Source organism: Hippopotamus amphibius, chromosome 7 (genome assembly GCF_030028045.1).
Source record: "Hippopotamus amphibius kiboko isolate mHipAmp2 chromosome 7, mHipAmp2.hap2, whole genome shotgun sequence".
In the NCBI taxonomy this organism is placed as follows: Eukaryota; Metazoa; Chordata; class Mammalia; order Artiodactyla; family Hippopotamidae; genus Hippopotamus; species Hippopotamus amphibius.
Window position 1 is genome coordinate 24968908 of NC_080192.1, and position 21230 is coordinate 24990137.

General features: G+C 40.8%; 1 protein-coding gene and 1 non-coding gene across 2 annotated transcripts in view; one reads left to right on the forward strand and one right to left on the reverse strand.

Annotated features, from left to right (window-relative positions):
• Nucleotides 1-7259: 7259 nt before the first annotated feature.
• Nucleotides 7260-7331, reverse strand: TRNAD-GUC (transfer RNA aspartic acid (anticodon GUC)). Its single transcript has one exon. It is a non-coding gene; the product is annotated as a tRNA-Asp (tRNA).
• Nucleotides 7332-7673: 342 nt separating this feature from the next.
• LTA4H (leukotriene A4 hydrolase) overlaps nt 7674-21230 on the forward strand; it is a 29287-nt gene continuing 15730 nt past the window's right edge. The window contains exons 1-6 of the mRNA XM_057741348.1: nt 7674-7987; nt 12409-12539; nt 13989-14109; nt 16397-16465; nt 18196-18300; nt 19401-19453. Of these exons, the coding sequence (XP_057597331.1) occupies nt 7829-7987; nt 12409-12539; nt 13989-14109; nt 16397-16465; nt 18196-18300; nt 19401-19453 (638 nt within the window). The 5' untranslated portion in view covers nt 7674-7828. The remainder of the gene's footprint in view (nt 7988-12408; nt 12540-13988; nt 14110-16396; nt 16466-18195; nt 18301-19400; nt 19454-21230) is intronic.

A 21230-nucleotide genomic window follows, 5' to 3' on the forward strand; every position in this document is an offset into this window, starting at 1 on the left:
GACAAACTAATAGTTTCTCAAACACAGATTTGTAGATGAGAAGAATGTTCAGGAGGAAAGCCATCAGGGGAGTCTTTGCTGAAAACATATTTCACCGGCAAGGAGTAATAACCAGTTCTGTTGGCAAAACAAGTGAAACTGGGCTCAAAGCCAACCAATATGAGACAGATACGTTCCTTTTGAAAACACAACCCTGTAGACACTTGTCAAATCCAACTCATGCTTTAGAACAAAAAGTGGAAGTACCTGTTCTGAGGAAATACCACTGGCTACTTTGTAGGAAAAATCCTAGTAGAGCTGGAATCTCTGAGACAGGAAAAAACCCGATAGAGCTAAACCTTGCAATCAGCAACACCTAGAAAAGAAACAGAAGGGACAGAGGGGAAAATAAAGTATGATCTAAACCAGAATTGGCAAAGAATTTTGTTCCTGTCACTTGAAAACAACGTCCCTCCCTGCCTGATCCACCTTCGCTTGATACAAGCTGGAGGGTTGGTGGGTTTGTGTTCGTGACTAGAGATCCTGGGCTGCCCCAATGACTGATTTTTGGCTTGGTGCAGGGGTCCCACAGGAAACTTCCTGGAAAAAAGCTGTCCAAACTTCAAAGCAGCACATCAAAACCTGGCTACAAGATGTTCATCAAAGACATGTTCTGGGATGTCCATAGCAGCGTGATTCCCAGAACTGAAAATCACTGTAATGTCCCTCCACAGTAGAATGGATAAATAAATCGTGGTCTGTCCACACACGTCATACTACGCAGCAATGAGAACACACAACCCGGAACTGCACACCACAACATGGAGTTTCCGTAAACATCTCGAGCTAAAGAAGTCAAGCACGAGAGGACCTCCTGCACGTTTCCATTCACATAAAGGAAATACAAAGAGCAGAACAGGTAGAAGTAGCATTACTTCAAGTCAGGCAGCGGTTACCCCTAGGGAGTGAGATTTATGGAGACTGGAAGGGAATTCGACAGGGCATCTGGGGTGGTGGTCACGTTCTGTGTCTAATCTGGCTGCTACTTGCACTGGTGTGTTCAGTTCATAAAGTTCAGAGAGTTATGATAGGTGCACTTTTATGAACAGATAGTTTGCCTCAAAAAAATGTTCTTGAAGTGTTTACCATTAGCAAGAGGGTCTAAGGGCATTCCCTGTTGCAAGCAGATATATTGCCTGGTGACATCAGAGGACAAGGAAGGGCTCAGAAGGCAGTTTTCTCTTTGCCCCAAAGTCAACACAGAACAGCGCACCAAGTACAAGGATGCCTGGAACCTCATGTGGAATGTAATTCGTTCATTTACACATTTGTTCATTCATACGGCAAACCTGCTCAGAGAACAGATAACATCTGGGACTTACGTAAACTGACGTTATGCACAGTGCAGTAGGTGCTGTGCTGGGGAGGACATCGAGGTGTTAAGGGAGTACTAATTTGAGGGTCCAGGGCTGTGAACTCCAGGAGAAGGAGTCCTGCCAAGTTTGATGAGCTCTGGAACTGAATTTCCTCCCACTCCCAAAGTATCCTTTGAGCCTATAAGGCAGAGGTGCACAGGAATCACCTGGGGAGCTTGTTAAAATGCACATCTGATCCCATAGGTCCGGTGTGGGGGCGGGGCTGAGATCTGCTGGTGCTAGAACCACTCTGTGTGGGTTACCAGAGACTGTCATGTGATCAGCAGTGATCCCTGGGCTCCAACCCAGGACAGCTTGACAACCTCTCTTGTTCAGGCTGGTCTCTCCTGAGGGCACAAGGCAACTGGTGAGGCTCTCCAGACCCTGCGTGCTGTCAACCACGTGAAGGAGGGAGAGAAAGGGGGTGGAAGGAGAGGGGGCAGGTGGAGGGGAGAGTGGCAGCGCTTAAGCTGTTTTACAGAATTGGAAGAACTGTGTCTCGTGTTCCTTTCATGTTTGCCTCCCCAGCTGCTGAACCTTTTCTTGACAGGAAGAACAGACTGGAGATGTGAATATAAATCTAAAATTCTTGCACAGGGCTGCACAAGCAAAACCAGATTTGACCGAAAAAGGCAGAAACGAGTCAGGGCTGCCTCAATCCTTTTAGGAGCTAAATATGAAAAAAGGTGGCTGAAATCATTTCTTCTGTTTTTTCACCCATTGGAAGGAGGATGTGAAGGGCATCGCATACACCACGTTCCATTAGGGAAAGAGATTCTACTAGACTCCCACCCAGACCCAGACTGGAGGGAAGGGAGGCAGAGTCCTGACGGGGCAGAGGAGGGCCCTGCCTTGGAGCAGTGGGGGGTGGGGTGGGGGTGGAGGCTTCCGGATCAAGGGAGAGCAGGAGAAAGCAGAAATCTTGGGTAAGCTGCATTCAGCGCGGCTGAAGCAGGGCAGGTGGAGGTGAGACGGCAGGGATCCAGTGCTAGGGAGCTTCACGTAAATGAGAAGTCACAGAAGGCTGTTTTTGGTTCTTTTGCAGGTTTTGGTTCTGATGACATTATTTTCTTAAATATCCACAAAAAACTTTTTTTGAATAGGTAATATATTCACATACATCAAAATTCAAAAGTTTAACAGGTTACTTGGCTGAAATACTATGTACCTCTCACCTCTGTTCCTTAGTCACCTCACTTCCCCTCCCTACAGGCAAACCCTACCACGAGTTTGTTGAGAATCCTTCCAGAATATTTTACGTAGATATGAGCAAATTTTTATATATATTCTCCTTCCCCCTTTTATATAAAAATAAACAGTCATCCATGATCTTATTCTGTCAGACTCCCCTACCACACACAAGCCCTTATCTTTCCAGTTATGGACTCTGATTCCAACTGTCCTTTGGGCCCCCAGGAACTCCAGTCCGCTGCCTCTTCAGGGTCTCTCACACCTCTGGTGTCTACTCCTGGACCAGTCTTCACACTCTCTTGGCTAAACCACCCCCAGGCAGCCACGTCTACCAAAAAGGTAGAGAACATCTAGTGTAGATATTGATGGGACCTTGAAGGCTTTTAAGCAGGATAGTGAGATGATTAGAAAGAATGCCCTAGCAGAAAACACAAGATACAGGGAAGAAAGCCTATCTGATAACTTTGTTCAGACTTATGCAATAGTCTACAACAAAGTGGTGACAAACAGATGGACAAGGTTAAGTACCTGGGGCAAAACTGATACACGCATCCAACTGAGGCCAGGTGTCTTGGTAAAGGCTGAGTTCCCAGGAGATGACAGAAAACCCAAGATAACTGTCTTAAACCAAGTGGAAGCTTATTTCTCTCTCAAGGAAATGAAATCCTAAAAGTCATAATTGACAATTCTGCTTACCTTCCATTGGCAAGAACTTAGCTACATGGCCATAACTTCAAAGAAGGCTGGGAAATGTAGTCTTCTGGGGGGCCATGTGTCCAGCTAAACAATGAGGGGTTTACTACTTAAAGATGAAAAGAAATATATATATTGGGGAAAAACTAATGGTCTCTACCATGTTAAATGTATAACCTGGAGAGGAAAGAAGGAAGGCAAATTGTTGAGGAGCATGTGAGGCATTGGATCAACGTGTAGGATTCTGTACGCCCAGAATCGTTCTTGCCCAAACACATCTCTGCTTCTGGCTCCATGCCTTGATTCTTGCTTCTCTTTCTATTTGGAAAGCTGCCTACCTCCCATTTCCCATGCTCAATCCTACAGCCCTTACCACTTTTCCCATTAAAGTCCTGCTCATTCTTCAAGCCTCATCTCAAATACTATACATCCTTGATGTTATTCCTGACCTTCCCTAAAGGGAGAGAACCTGTCCCTCTGTAGCTTCATTTATAGTTCTCCTTGGGCCTTGGCCTTTATCTCAACACCGTGCTATCCTCGGTCACTGGTATAGCTTATAACAGAGGGTAAATTATCCAGCAGGTAGGACAGAACCTCCTCTCACTCTACTCTAGGTAGCATAGTGTAGTAGAATGCACTTAATATCTGCAAACTGACTATTTAAAGAAGGGAGGGACCTCCCTGGTGGTGCAGTGGTTACGACCTCGTCCTCCCAATGCAGGGGACCCAGGTTTGATCCCTGGTCAGGGAACTAGATACCACATGCATGCCGCAACTAAGAGTTCACATGCCACAACTAAGGAGCCTGCAAGCTGCAACTAAGGAGCCCACCTGCTGCAATTAAGACCTGCTGTAGCCAAAGAAAGAAAGAAAGAAATTTAAAAAAACAAAGAAGGGAAAGGTCTATGTGAAGTAAGGGGGAAAAGCAATGAGCAGTCTTTACGCCCTTTTAAGGAAAATGTTAATGCAACAATTACAATTTCCTGAATCTCCTAAATGTAAATGCATTTCAAAACATATGATCATTGCTAATGTTGCAAACTCTTTTCAGAGGCCTAATTCAGTGTAATTTGCTTCTCATTTTCCAGGTCTTCCTAAGAACTCATGCTAACAAAACAAGGAAAAATAAGTATTAAAATTATCCAAAAAGACAAAATAAAATCCAGCCGAAATAATCATACTAGCTAACACGTAACAAATGATCACTGTAGGCCAAGCACAGTGCTGAGCACTTTACATACATGATCTCACTTCATCCTTTCAACAACCCCATAAGGCAGAGGTATCTCAATTATCCTGAGGGGACTGAGGTCTAGAGAGATTAAGCAACTTTTCCAGGCCAAGTCAGAGAGCAGCAGAGCTGGAATACCTCCTGTTCATACAGCTCTATAAATATATGTGCATTTCTTTTCATAAAACTTTATGTAAACCATCTTTTTCATCTTTAATAAAATCTCCTTTTGATGGGAGTTTGGGATTAGCAGAGGCAAACTATTATATAGAGAATGGATAACCAATAAGTCCTACTGTATAGCACAGGGAACTATATTCATATCCTGTGACAAACCATAATGGAAAAGAATATGAAAACAAAACCATAATGGAAAAGAAAAAAAATATATATATATATTAAAAAAACTAAGTCACTGTGGTACAGAAGAAATTAACACAATGTTGTAAATTGCCTATAGTTCAATAAAATTTAAAAATATAAAATTAAAATCTTTTGTATATACACCCTCATATTATCCTTACTTTTTAGAAGCAATGGAAAGCTTCATTTTAAAAACTCAATCTACCACTGGATATGAATAACTCTCCTATTGTTTGTGAGTTGCTAATTTTATACTCTACATTTGGGAGTCAGTATTATCTTAGAAAACAATTTCTATTGTATATCTATCTTTTGATTAATCTATTAATTTGAGCAATTCATTTGTGGTTGTCTGTGGATATCTCTCCTTGAACACAGAGGCATAAACTCTGTGGGTTCCTGGTGATCAAGAATGGAAGATGATGACATTGACATTCTTTTATTAAAAGAAACAAAGTTTCCTTTCTCCAGGAGGAAGATAATTTGATTGTGTATTCTTTTACTGAATTGATTCTACTGCATATCTTTGTCACCCTAGATTTGGTGATACCTGGAACACTTTTAGGCCTCAAAAAGTGTTTGCAAACGTCAATCATGTCATGGATTCTTAGGCCTTCGGAATTAGGATTTATGCACATGTAAGGTATTGGATTTCATAGTTTGGAATGTTTTTATTTTGTTTTCTTCTGGCTTGCAGGGGCCAAGAAAAGGATACCCAAATGTATAGCCTCTCTTTCGGTTGCTGGGGCCAAATGTAATTGTTAGATCACTCTGATACAGAATGGAGCTTTGCAGCGCTCTCTAACTGATCCATTCGTCTTCTCTAGAAATCCTTTCACCTCTAAACATGTTAAAGTTTCCCTCTCCCTAAAAACATAAAAAATGCTTTCTCAGCACCATACTCCTCCCTATTCTTGTTTTTTCTTCTCTTCTCACACTCGCCACGCATCTTGAGAGAGCAGCCTCTGCCTTATTTCCTCTCTGCTCTCTTATGGCTCAGTCGCTGCTCACCGGCGCCCACCTTCAACTAAACCACAAAAGTCAACACACTCACCATCTTCTCACCTCCATCCCATCCCCAAATCCAAGGAAGACTTTTTATTTCTTATCGTAATGGCCCTCTAGGCTGTATTTGACATTCTGGTTGTCTTTTTCTAGTTTATGTCATGAGTTCCTCTTACTCGAGCACCACCTCCCCTGTTTTAAAAAAGATTTCAGCTTTATTGAGGTATAACTGACAAATAAAATGTTGAGATACTTAAAGTGTGTGTCATGGTGATTTGGTATCTATATACATTGTGAAAGGATTCCTCCCATCCTCTAGTCCTTTTTCTTAAATTCTGGTGTTCTCCCAGCTTCCCACCTGTTTTCACTGCTCTTTTTATACACTATCCCTGGGCTGAGTTTACCCACTGTCATAGTTTCACTGACCACATTATGTGATACTCTCATATCTACCTGAAAATTTCCCCAGAGCTACTGACTTAAATACCCAAGTATCTCAAGGACATCTTCACTCCGACTTCCATACATTCTCAAATTCCATTTGTCCCAAATTAAACTTAAATCTTTCCCAGCTAAATCTGTCCTCTTCACATGGTCTCTACCTCTTGTTAATGATTACCGAGCCACTGAAGCCAAGAACCTAAGAAATCATCTTATGCTCCTTCTTAATGTGAAACCACTTATCTCTTAAGTATTCCTTCCATTCCTTCCTCTCTATCCATATTTATTACATGCCTATGTCAGACTCCCAGCATCTTCTTCCTGGACTATTTTTAACAGTAGTTTCCCAACTTTCCTGACTCTGGTTTTGATACCATTCTCTGAATACTACCAGTGTTGTTTTGATAACATGAGTCTGACCATGTCGCTCCTCTGCTTAAAATTCTTCAATAAGTCCCCCATTCATGCATTCAAGATTAAAGGTCCAGCTGTTTAAGGTCCTTTGAGACGCGCGCGTCCTTTTCCAATTTCCCAGTTTCGGCTCTGAGGTTCCATTTTTCAGGCAAGTCATCCTTCACCCCTTCCTCAATTCCAGGGTGTCCCAGCTCTGCATTCCCCTTGCGGCCACTGCACACTCATATCATAGAATTCTCTCATTAGGGTATATTGAGGTAATCTTTCTAAGTTTCTAAGATGGAAATGTGGCTTATTTCTGTTTTAGATCTCCAGGGCCTGGAAATGTACAATATGAGCACTGAAGAAATGCTTGTTGAACTGACAGAAGTGAGCTCACTTGTACTGGGTTGCCAAAATGGAAAGCAGCAACAAAACAGCTTTAAAATATAAATCTTGACGATGACTCTTTCACAGCAGCTTTTGAAATATTTGTATGAAGATTTTCGTTCTATTGGCGAGGAAAAGAAAAAAAAACAATCTCGTGCCTCCCCGTCGGGGAATCGAACCCCGGTCTCCCGCGTGACAGGCGGGGATACTCACCACTATACTAACGAGGAACTGCACAGAAGCAGGCCTTCTAACAGGCTTCTTATCCCTTTTTACCCGCCCCTCCCTTACTATCTGCAACCACCAGTAGGCCTGACATTCTTCTACTGCCATTGCAACTTCCATCGAAGTTGAATGGAACTAAAATGAAACGGCTCAGTTCGATCTCCCCGCTGTACTTATTTCCCTCGGCTCACCCTCCCTCTAACTTCCACACGCCTCCTTTTCCTCCTCGTCCCCCTCCCGGAGCCAAATCTATCCACCTCTGCGCCCCTCGACACACTCCCAGAGAGCAAAGCGCACTCCTTGTCGCGCTGCACCACGGGACTTGTAGTTCCACCCGTGCTGTACCCCACTCTTCTCTGACTTTAAGAAACTTCCTTTCCCGGCGGGCGCCGCGAATTCCTCCTCTGCTTTTCCTCCCTCCCTCCTTCTCTCGCTCTCAGTCCAGTAGTCAGGCAGCGGAGTGTTGGGGTGCCAATTGCGTGCATCGGGACTCGCCACAGCCATGCCCGAGGTAGTGGACACTTGCTCCTTGGCCTCCCCGGCGTCCGTCTGCCGGACCAAGCACCTGCACCTGCGCTGCAGCGTCGACTTTGCTCGCCGGGTGCTGACCGGGACCGCCGCGCTCACCGTCCAGTCCCAGGAGGACAATCTGCGCAGCCTGGTACGGTGGGACAGGCTCCCAGTGCCCGCCTCTCCCTGGCCACCCGCCTCCCGTCCCTCGCCCCGCTTCGGCCCCTTCCAGGCCCCACGCCCCCGCCTGCCTCGCGCATCCCTTGGTGCTCCTTCGCAGCCATCAACCCATGGTCTGCCCCTCCTCTTCAGCCCCCACTCATTTCTCAGCGTCCCCTTCTTCAGCCCCCACGCGCCGCATATCGATCCCTCCCAACCTAACTTAAGTCTCCGCATTCCTTCCTCACTCGCCACGTATACCTGCCTTCTCCTCCATCGCTTCCCCCCAAAGCTTCCTTCCCAGTCCCTGGACATATCTAGTGCCCGTTCCACGCCCCGCTCCTCACCCAGCGCTCAAGTTTCTTCTTAGCACGAATCCTTCCCCCGCTAATCCTAGTTCCCAGCGCTAATGCCCCCTGTGGTCTCCCCATTTCCTCGGCCTGCAGCCCAGAACTCCCTCCTCAGGCCTCAGATTTCTTCCAGTCCCCAGTGCACCTTATTCAGTCCACAGTCTCAGCTATGTCCCAGGCCCTACATCCTGCAGATTCTCAGCCCCACCTTTCCCTCCCAGGCCTCTTTATTTCAACCCGCAGGTCTGCAGGTTATGACAGCTCACCCTCTCTCTGCCAGTTCTCAAACCCACTAGAATTCCCAGCCCTGCTTTGATAACTTTCAATCTCCGCTTTCTGACTCCACGTGCAGCTCTCTCCGGGTTCATGGTCCTTCCTACCTTTGATTCTTATCACCCTTCTCTTCTAATTATTTAAGGACGTGTGGGACATTCAAGCTTTCTAAGGATGTCTCAATACAATTTATTAATAGCTGGTTCCCAGAAGCAAGTAACATTGCCGTTCTTAGAAAATAAGGACTTCTACAAGCTCTCTAGCCACTTGAATGATGAAAAACTTGTTTAGATTTGTGGAGTGTTATTAAATTATTTTATCTGTACAACATAACCTGTTTTCAGTGTTCTCTCTCAAGTTGTCTGTTAGTATTTGTATTGTACCTTTCACCTGAAGAATTTCATACATATGCATTTTAGAAATAAGAGGAACAAGAAAAGACCAGCCACAGTGTATTTTGCATAGAGTAGTGTGGCCATAGCTACTGAAGCCCAGCGATAAGGTATGTTGTAGGCTTGATGAAATCAGTGGGGTCATTAATTGGGTATAATAAGTTTAGATAAGAGTTGGTGGTTTTCATGACTTTTTCCTGCTTGAGTAATAGACCTGTATTTTGAGTTCATAAATATGAACTAATATAGCATGTAACTTTCTTACTTTGTCATTTAGCATTTTGCTAGACTAATTCTGATTTAAAAATAGGTAGACTCCTCTATGTATTGATATGTAGTCACCAGAAGTACTATAAGGAAATTAAATAAATAAATAAAAGCATTATATGCAAGATGATAAGTATTTCCTTATAGGCTGTACGTTGGTCTGCTTGAAGTGCCAGGATATCGTTTATTGCAGACAACTTTGCCCAGGCAGGATTGGCGGAAATGAAGTCCTGTTTCAATGCAATCTCTCTTTTTATTAAAAGACAGTGAATTTTGATAGTTTATCACTGCTTAATATGACATTGCACACTCATTTATAAAAACAAAACCTTTACCTCTGATCCATGAGTAAGCAAGAGTCAGGACACTTAAATTTTGAAGAGAATGTCCCCTCAGTGTCCCAATCTAAAAACCTGCCTGTTTTCACATTCCCCAAATCTCAAGAGAAGATTTTTAAATTATTAATTCCAACTTGTCAGCTATCCAGTTTCCTTTGTTTTTCTTTCTTATTACTATTTTTGATCAATTGCTTAATAACATTTACCAGTGAAATTTGAAGGGGAATTTCTTAAGTAATTTGGGAGTGACAGCTGAGGTTAGGACTTGAGATATACAGCTTAAACATTGCATTGTCTATTTTCTCTTGGTCCAGGACTTGCTTCAAACATTAATTGGCGCCTACTATTTTTCCAGCACTGTGTTAAACCCTGGGAATGCAAGCCTAAGTAACTTTTTCTTTTTAAGGATCCTCAGTCTAATGGAGAAATTGTTATCATGTGGTGCAGTAAGTGCTGCTGGAAACAGTTGGGCAACTGCTGTAACAAACACAAAAGATATGAAAATGGTTTCACAAAAAATAGTTACAATAGTCTTCTGATTCTGAACAGATTTGAAAAGTTTAGGCAATACAGAAAATAGAATATGTTCCACTGTGAAATGACCCAAATAATTCACCCTTATGGTTATAAGAGTAATAAAAGACATAAGTAGTTTATATACATAAGATATTCCAATCAAGTTTTTACAACAAATCAGATATTCAGAAATAGGTGCTACAATATGAGCAAAGGAGTAACTTCGTTATTCTTAAGATATAAAATCTAATATTACTGAATATGCAAGTGCAGGAAGATCAATCAGTTTAATTTAGAGAAAAGCAACAGTTGAGGGACCCCAAAAAGACCCCGAAAGAAATAATTGCCCATGGGAGGGACACAGATGATACTCATAACAAATTGGGCTGCTCTTAAAAAGAAGAAAGGGAAAGAATAATGAAACCAGGGTGGAAATTTCTTCCCAACTAAAAATTGTTGACTCTAGAGAGGTAAGAATAAAACTGTTAAATTTTCCTGAGCTTATCACTCACAGTTAACTGATACAAAGGAGAGGTGACTGGAAAGTGGCTGTTTCTTGGCATTCTAACTCCCAATGCTATTCTAGGCCAGATTTCAAGGGAAGGATGCCAGAGGTAGGAAGGTTAGAAAGTGAGCAGTTCTAATAGTGTAGGGCCTGACCTAGGGTGGTGGTAGAAGGAAAGAAAAAGTCTGAGGACAGTGTGAAAGAAAAACTTCTTCATTAGCTGTGCGGGATTGGGAAGTGGGATCCATTGTGGATTATTTTTCTGTTTTAAACCTTAGGAAAGTTGAGGCATTTCATCAACAAAATAGAGAAATCAGCAGAGAGAGCAAACTTAGGGGAGCAAACTTAATGGTGGCTTTGTTTTCAGAATTTCTGGAAGCCTGTTGAATATGAGATATTTCCCATGGAAATACCAAGCAGGCAGTTAGAGATATCTGCTGGAGGGGATGCAGCTGCATCCCCTCTAGCAGATAGATGGACAGTCATCTGCACAGAGGTTCTAGGCGAAGTTGTGGGCATGAGCAAGAACTAGGGAGGGAAGAATACAGTAAGAAAACCAAAAGAGCAAGGCTAGCGCCTAGGGACATATCCATATTTAGGAGTTAGAAAGGAGGGGGAAGAAAAAGCATTAGACAAGGAGGAGAACCACTGATGTGTGAAGTCAAAGCCGCCAAGGAGAGGGCTTCGAACAGACAGTGTGGTCCATTAGGGCCATGAGCAGCAGAGGTCAAGGTTACTGAACAGAAAAAAGACCTGGTGAGGGACTTCCCTGGCTGTACAATGGTTAGGGCTCCACTGTCCCGATGCAGGGGCCTATGGTTCAATCCCTGGTCAGGGAACTAGATCCCACATGCATGCCACAACTAAGGAGGCTGCCTGCTGCAACTAAGACCTGGTGCAAAAAAAAAAAAAAAAAAAAAAAAGACCTGTGATCAAGAGGAGCTAGAAGGCAGCCTGAGGAGGGGGAAGGGAGGAGAGATTGAATAGCCAGTGGAAATAGCAGCCACAGATCTCCCTTGGAGTTTAAGAAAGGAAGGAGAAGAATAGTTCTCAGAGCAGGCAGAGGGATGATACGGGAGGTTGATTTAGGTTGTTTGGAAACAATCTTGTGGCATAGGAAGGCTGAAGATTCTAGACCAAGAGATTAGTTGCGAGAGAATGCAAGGGTATGGTTTCTAGCGCTCAGATAGAGGATTATTGGGGTGGAAAATCCTCAGATACTTGCTGCCACTCGCTTCCTACCCAAAGAAGTTGTCTTTAATCGGCCATGGCAAGTAGGTATGCTCTCCTAATCCTCTCTAGGGTCATTTGGTCAGAGTTGGCATACCAGGTTGGGCTTTTTCTAGATACACAACAGTGGTGATGTACAGTCTGCTTATTTGCCTAACAAGTGCCAAGGTTTGTTTTAATTGAGGATATGTGAAAGTAGTACAGAGCAGTAGGACTATATGAATTCTAGGAAGAAATACATGGTAAGATATGTTGAGGAGTCATGATGAAAGAAACAAGTTATAGGTGAATTTCTTAATAGTAGAGAAATTAAGTTTTAGGAGACAGAAGAAAAGGCATTTTAATTTAGATCTTTTACTTAAAGCAGGAAATCTGTGCGACTGTCCCAGAATTACCTGACAATATATACGCACTCTGTATCTTCCTCTCCCTAAGAAACTAGTTCTACTCTGTAATCATTGTAGTTAGCCTATAGCTAATATTAGTTTTCTCTAGTGCATAAAACTATTTTCTTATCATATAAAATATTAATTTATTTCTAGATTCTGGATACAAAGGACCTTACAATAGAAAAAGTGGTCATCAATGGACAAGAAGTCAAATATGCTCTTGGAGAAAGACAAAGTTACAAAGGCTCACCAATGGAAATCTCTCTTCCTATTGCTCTGTGCAAGTATGAAAATTCTCAACTTTCTCTTTTGTAGCTAAATAAGGGGAATATGTATTTTCACTTAATTTAGATATTTTTTTCATTTCTTATCTTTAGTTGGTGTGTACGTAGTAATTGGTACACTACTCCTACCAATCTGCTGTTGCAATTGAAGCGTATAGTGAAAATTACATGTTCTTAAGATACTAAAGAAATTCATTGCATGAAATACTCAAGAAAGGGCTTTTGATAACTGTCACTTCTTCACTCATCATTTTATTAACACCTGGAGTGGTGGTGCGAGCGCACCACCTTAGGGAGGCATTTCAGGATCACCTGGGAAGCTTTACAAGCTGCACATTTTTCACCTCCTCCCCAGAGGCCAGCCACTTTTATTAATGGAATAGCAATAATGACAAACATAGAAGCATTGCTAGGTACCAGTCTTGAGATAAGTGCTGTAGATGTGTTCTTTTATCTAATCCTTCTACTAACCCTTTGTGGTATGATCTACATTTTACAGTTGAGGAAAGGGAACCTCAGAGAGATAAGACGACTTGTTTAAGAAAGTGGTAGCCAGAACTGTCATATTGGGAATATATCCCACTCCTTGCCATACTGGGGAGGGAAAAAAGGGTGGAAAGCCACTGGCCTAGAACAAGGTCGATCTACTGCAACCTTTCAGTGGCCAGTGTTTTCATGCTTTTTCTTCCCATTTCAGAGAAAGAAGGGAAACACTCACACGTAATTTGTGAGGTGTATTATTAATAATATTCTACAGATGAAGCAACTATGGTGTAGAGAGGTCAAATAATTTGCCCACATTCACAGCACTAGTCAGTGGTGGAGTCAGGATTCAAGCACAGGCATGGCCTCTGGTCTCCAGGGCTTCTGCTGTTTCCTCATTAACAGTGCTGCTCAGTCTGTCTGGGGTGAAGGACCAGTTTTTGTTTTCCAGTCTGCCACAGGCTGATACGCTTGTGAAATGCAATAAAAATTTATTCCTAGGGAGAAGAGGTTAAATATAAACACATATATTTTATTATACATTCAACAGATGTAAAAATTTACTCTCAAGTTCTTGATTTAACTTGTCCGGTAACAGTTTGCAGACTAGCACTGCCCTATGCCATGCTCTGGTACCCACCACCGTGGTAGTCAGAGTTCCAAAATTATTTCTTCTACCTTCCCGCCACTGTAAAAGGTTACATGATATCACAGAAAAAAGGTTGGGGTATTCAACTGATATTAGTTCCTGTTACATCTTTATAAGCAGTTACCATGTAGAGAAAAGGACTCACAGGCTGGCATTCAGGTAAGAATGTGCGAGACCAGCATTCCTAGACCTTACTCTCAATCAGTAATGAGACCTCATAAAATATTACTTGTTATTTGTATTATTTATGTATTATGAATTCAAATTTTAGTTAGATTGAAATGTACTCTACTAATGTATTTGTTCCTTTCATACAGAAATCAAGAAATTGTTATAGAAATTTCTTTTGAGACATCTCCAAAATCTTCTGCTCTTCAGTGGCTCACTCCTGAACAAACTTCTGGAAAGGAATACCCCTATCTCTTTAGTCAGTGCCAGGTAAAAAGAACTTGGAATGATTTATTATTCCCAGTTCATGCAGTTGAATGAAGCAAAATGGACAGTGGTCTTACGGATCTTACCTAAGAGAGCATTGTACTTTATCTTATGGAAACTATGTTTTCATTTTGTATCTGTCACTATTAACACATTCATATATTACTCTTAAAGAGAAACTTCCTTTAATTTGAAAGCATGGCTACCTAGATTGGACTATCTAGATCACATTTATATTCACATCCTCAGCACCTAGCATGGAACTTGGCATAGAATGGGCACTCAATAAATGGTCATTAAGTGAAAGGAAAACACTGTTAAACAAGATACGTACTGGTTGTGAAAACTGCTAACAATAAAGAAAGAGAAAGGGAAAGTTCAGATTTCCCATTCCTCTCCAGACACTGTTGCCCAGAGGTAACCATCGAGTTGGTGTGTAGCCTTTCCAGATTTTTCTTGTACATTGACAAGTGTACATATTATGTAAATATATTGAATGTACCTTTAAAATGATATGGTTTAGACTACATCTGTTTTCTGTTTAAAAACTAAGAATAAAGAACCACATAATTAGAGACAATCTGTCACAAGGATAATAAGAATCAAACTCTCTTCTGAAAGAAAAAAAAACGAATTCTTTTAGTAGTCAAATAGTTTACAATTAAAGGAACTCACTTCATTAAACACTGACTATATTTCCAAGCACTGTGTAAGGTACTTTGTGTATTAAATCCTTTTACTATTCTTCTGTGATAGATACTGTGGTAGGCTCACATTTGAAAACAAGTCTAAAAAGAAGCAATGTTGACACCTGATTTAGACATGTTTACTTTCTATTGCCAAATGAATTTTTTTTTGTCTAAGAAACCCATAGTTCACTGATCTGGCAGAGATATCGTGTTCTAGGCAAGAATGTACCCATTATGCACTCTCTCTTATCTGATTTTCATCAGTAATTCTTATGGAATGCCTGAAAAATAAAGTTGGCAAGAAATGCAAGATTTGTGAGTCCCAAGATTGTGAATTTTGAACACACTATTCCATTTCCTGTTGGAAACAGTTTTTGAAATAGAAGAAAGATTTCACTTCAAATAAGAAATTATTACAGTTGATAGGAAGCAGGTAGACATGATTTGTTTGATGAGTTTGCTTACGACTGTTCTTTATGCATGTTTTCCTGGGTTTGGTCTCATCCGGTGAGATACATATAAACCCCACCCCTGGCATTGCTGAGTCACATAACCAGGGACCTTTAAGGAACTGTAAAAGCATGGTCTTGGAAACTTTTTGGGAGAGAGAACGTAGTGGTTCTTCTAATTCTACTTAATCCATCTAGAGGTCATTGGGGATCCCCTGTCTTTGGAGAATCTGTTAGATCCGAAGTGAAAAGGGCTGGAGTTTGGAGGATAGAAGGAAGTTTGCAGAGGCGTGAAGTACGTCTGGGATTTATAACAAGTTCAGAGAGCGATGTTAGTATCAGTGTTCCTTGAAGCTCAGTAGACCATCTCAGTGAGGCTGGGGTTCCTTTGCTCACCAGCAGTAGATGCAGACTTATCTGTACACAGGCCAGGGTGTGAAACTGTAGGTACTCTGGTCACTCCTCTTGATGCAACTGACCTTTATGACAGATTGATGCGGAAGCAAAGAAACACTCTACATATTATGTGAGTGAGTATGTCTAGATTGTGTTGAAAGAGACTTTTCTTTCTTCCTTGTCTTCCCAGTGTTTACTTTCAAAGTTTGCTGCAAGTTCAAAATGTCACAACTCTAACCACATTTCCCAAGCTGTGTTCCTCAGAACGCTGGTGCCCCATTAGATGTTAATAATTAACCTGAGGAAGATGGGTTTCATGTTGAAATAAGTATGAGAATTCAAACAGGTTTCTTTACGTAGGTCTTTTCAGAGCCCTCAGGAGGCTAAGGTTCCTAGTGACTCCCCCAGACAGGCATGTAATATGCCATGGTTCTCAAATTTATTTCACTGAAGAGCTCTCTTTTTTTGTCAGGGTTCCTAATAGCTTCTCACTGGGCACTGCTGTTACTCAGGAATCACTGCTTAAAGTTGCTTCATGCTTCAGCTGAAATGAGGGTTGACCGTACATTAAAAGGGAAAATCAGATTTTTTATCCACGAATCTACTTTTGCTACTTTAAAAGAGCTGAAGAAATATGAGACATTTTTATTTTTAAAAGGAATGTGTCTAAGAACAATGCTGCAATTGTAATGATTTCTTAATGGCTTAATTTATGAGACAGGGAAATAGCTTCCTTTTTTTCCCTCCCCCTCCCAGGCCATCCACTGTAGAGCCATTCTGCCTTGCCAGGACACTCCTTCCGTGAAATTAACCTACAGCGCAGAGGTAAATATTACTGAAATTATTCGCCGAAATCAATGATCCACACAAGTATTTTGATAGGGATCACATTAAATCTGTAGGTTGCTTTGAGTGATACGGACATTTTAACAATATTAATTCTTCCAGTCCGTGAACACGGATGATCCACGTAAGTAAACATGGTATAAATGATAAGCAGAGATAACTGAATTTTTATAGCTAGAAATATTTTACTTGATTAAATTCCATGAAATATTTTAGAAAAGGCAGTGGATCTCATTTTGAATCTCTGTTTTAAAGGCAGTTTCAAACATACGTGTAAAAAAAGGAAATGAGTGTCATTTTGATTTTACAAGGAATTCAGAATTCTGGACCTAAAACCAAGAATTTGGGAGCAACTCTTTTTAACTTTGAAAAACTGATATTTGTAGGATTAAAGGTCCTAAAAATGCACTTTATAGCCATGTAGATATCTGTCTAGGAATCCTAATGGGCATATATTGCAGACTTACCTGTACACATTTCCAGCTTATTCTTGTCATAGGTACTGCTAATCCTTTCAGGAAAAGGTCGACTATACTTAATAAATAAATAAATACTATCCCAGAGGCTAGACTCACCTAGACCAGGCAAATAGAATTGAGGACCAACCAGCATTTACGGGACCTTCCTGATTCCCACATCATCCCACAAGCAACCACCCCTACATAGTGCTGCAGAAAACTACACTTGGAGACCAAGAATCCCAGGTTCTGGACTCTTCTCCACCAGCTAATCATTGCATGACCTTGGGCAAATCGTATGACCTCACAACCTCAGCTGTCTCATCTGTGTAGCATATCACTGCCTAAATGAAAGGAGGAAGTGGAACCAAAGTACTTCCTAGGTTTTTAGCTCTAGGATCTATGGTTGTTGCAGCACTGGTTCTGGAGCTCCTGATTCCGTGGCTGCCTCATTAATAGCTTTGAGGACTGGGCCGTGCAGGAAGAACATGAAAAGTCTCGCGTTGTCGGCATGGATGTTTGCTAGATCGTTGATACTTAGAGGATGGCCCTTTATTCTGGCGTTCATTAGAAGTGAGACTTTCAGAATCCTGGAGCTAGGGTACACACTTAAGTGACTATATGGTTTGCCCCGTAAGGATCTTTTCCATACAAAGTTCCAGAGAAAATTATTTCACATTTCTCAGCAATAAGTTTAAAAGTTTCTCACACTCATGACCCTTAAAAAGTAGAATTTGTAACTCCAAGTTTATGTTTTAAATATTAAATTTTTAGGAATTGTATTCTCTGATCTAAAGTGAGTATAGCATCCTTTTGAATTTCTTCTGAGAGTGTGGAAGGGAGCAGGGCTGGTGGCTGCCATTACCAGGCGTGGTGCTGAGCTCTTCATTTATGTTATTTATTCCTTGACACAATCTTATGAAGTATTACCCTCATTTGTTGGGAGAAACTAAGGCTTAGGGAAGTTGTTTGCCCACGTCTATGCAGTTAGTAAGTGGTGGTGGAGCTGGGATTTTAATCTAGTTTCTAACAAATGCTTTTAATATGGATGGATGAATCAACAGGTAGCTATTTCACCTTCATTTTTAAAAGAGGCAGTTTTACATATTGCTAATTCTATTTAATAAAACTGACACATACGAATGTATTGGGTTCATAGTCTATTGTATCGATAGTCAACAAGTGGGGGAAAAGGTTATTTTACATAGGACCTTTTATTTATATCTGGCAATAACGTTCCTTCTCGATTAGGTGTCTGTCCCTAAAGAACTGGTGGCACTTATGAGTGCCATTCGTGATGGAGAAGCACCTGACCCAGAAGACCTGAGCAGGAAGATATACAGATTCAGCCAAAAAGTAAGATCTTTTGGGGTCTATATTTTGTGTTTTAGTTGGTGGTGAACTACAAATAGCTTTTACCCATCCAGAGAGCAAAATGGCTTTTGAAATATTTCAGAATTTAGAAAGCAGCTTCTGCTTTTTGTTCTCTTCATTTCTTTTCCTTTTGTGCTTTTAAAATATTTGGTTCTATTTGCAGCGTTGTATTGAAGCAGGAGGGTGCTGGACAGGCATGATAGGGGGCACACCTAATCCCGTTTCTCTACATCCCACTTAGTAGCAGGTTTCCTGTTTCTTTCGTCTTTCTTTTTTTTTTTTTTTTTCATCTTTATTGGAGTATAAGTTTCCTGTTTCTGAGTTACGCTTTGACCTGCCCTGGTACCAGAGTGCGGGCGTGTGGTGGTGTAGTGTTTACAGATGGAAGAGCTGTCTTAGACCAAAAAGCACTCTGTTACAGTCCTTTAAGTTAAAATTCCTAGCTGATAGTTTGACTTGTATCTTTGACCTTTAGTGAATAGTGTGTGTGTGGGATGGGGGGCGGGGGGGGGGGGGGGGGGGCGGTGTTTCTTGATGCTTTCTAAAATCCTCCCTTAGCAGAACAGGTAAGTAAGCTGCAATGGACAATTTTACCCCCAACCCAGCTCCCAAAACCTTCAGCATCTGCTCATTGCTGGGTTATTTTATATGTCTCTCAAATGTACCAGGAGTGGTTTTAAAAAGGAATTTAAAACAAAGTTTTTCTAATTCAAGAGAAAATGACAACTTAAAAGCATAGTTGCCTTCTTATATGTTAATTTTTGTGAAATGCTTAAAACGTACCTTGTGCTTCTATATACAATCATGTTTTTCACATTTCAGAAGCTTTCCTTCGTAATGGGATAAAAGGGAAATAAGACATTTTGAAATGTTTTTACATCTCAAGTTTGAACTATTTGACCTCTCAAAAATGAGAACCATTTGGGCAGTTCAAGAGGAAAGTAGTCCACACGAATGTCTGGAGATTTGAAAGGAAATTTACTTACTTTTGAATACAAATTGTCTTATTCTGTAACATTTTAAAACACTAATTTAAGCATGTGGTGTGCGTGGGTTTTTTTTTTTTTTTTTGCCCCCTTTAGGTTCCGATTCCCTGCTACTTGATTGCTTTGGTTGTTGGAGCTTTAGAAAGCAGGTGAGCTTTTGAACAAATTTTGCAGTTTATGAAAAAATTAAACCTTAAGTGTCTCGAACCTCTGTCATGATTAATTGGTAGATCATTTTTGTATTTCACAAGATACCAAGCTGACAACTCTAGAAGCATTCAAATATAATCATGAAATGTAAGTGGCAAATTAATTTTAAATTAAAAAATCTTTACCAGTCACCCCCTTAGACTTTCCAAGTATTATAGAATGAGCATGCTCTTACCTTTATAGACCTGGAGTCTAAAAAATGTTCAAACAAGTCACATCTCATAACCTCCATTTCCTCCTCCTTGAAATTGTAATATCCCCCTTTCCTTCCTCATCAGGTGATTATGTGCAACAAATGAGATAAACTATTTGAAAGCACTTGGAAGCCTTATAAATATTACAGAAATATAAGATATTTTGTTAAAATTTTACCAGCAGCTAGAGTGCCCTTCTTTCTTAATTTATTGTTTGTTCTTATTTCTAAACAGCTGAAAATTAAGAATGGCTGTAGTAATCACATTCTTTAAATTGCCAGAAATGTGAACACGGTAGACAGATCAGGCAAACACAGATTCTGGTTCCAGCTCTAGCAGTTAACTATCCACATCCTTGGGCAGCTCACCTCTCTGAGTTTTTCTTTGCCTAAAAACTAGAAATAATCATATTGATTTCAAAGGATTTTTGTGAGGATTAACAAATGTAACATATGGAAAGCTCCTGGCCTGTAGGAGGCACTCACTAAGTGATAATTATAATAATTGTCACAGTGGCTGACAGTTATCAGGTCTCATCAGGTACCAACTCCAGTGCAGTATCCCCTTGAATCCTCACAACTCTGTGGAATGGATACAATTACTCCTTCTCATTTTACCAATAAAGAAGCTGATGTTTGGTGAGTTTAAATAACTGGCTCAGAGTCACAGAGCTAGGAAATGTCAGAGCCGGGACCCATCCTAGGCCATCTGGCTTTAGAGCCTGGCATAGAACTCTGCTGCCTGGAGCGGCAGCCACTAACCACATGTGGCTTGAGATGTGCTGAAAGTGTAAAATACGCACTGGATTTCTAAAGACTTAATATGAAAAGAAGGTATGCAAAATATTTCATTAATAATCTTTTATGCTGATTACATGTCCAAATGATAATATTTTGGATATATTGGTTTAAAAAAACAAATTGGTTTAGTAAAATTTAAAATTAATTTCATCTGCTTCATTTTGCCTTTTTTTAAAAAATGTGGCTACTAGACAATTTAAACACATGGCTCACATTTGTAGCTCTTATTTATGTTGGATAGCACTGGTTACCGTTTCTACTCACTGTGCTCTACAAACCAATAGCTTTGGCATCACCTGGGAATTGGTTAGAAATGCAAGCCCTTGGGTTCTATCCCAGACCTACTAAATCAAAATTTGTATTTGAACAAGCTCCCCAGATAATTTGCGTGCACATCGAAGTTTGAGAGGCACTGCACTAGAATCCTCTCTGGGGCAGGATATCAAGGCAAGGACTTATTGTTTGGGGTTTAGCATGGCTTAACAGTTTTAAGATGAAATTTAGATGAAAAAAGTATTTTTGAGTTGTAGTCCTATATAAGTGATATGTAGCTCTATTTCTTCTTTTTTTATTGTGGTAAAAATAAACCCCACAAAATTTATTATCTCCACCAGTTTAAATGTATAATTCAGTAGTCACTAGTGTTAAGTATATTCACATTGTGAAATATCTCCAGAACTTTTTCATCTTGGAAAACAGAACCTCTGTACCCTTTAAACAAT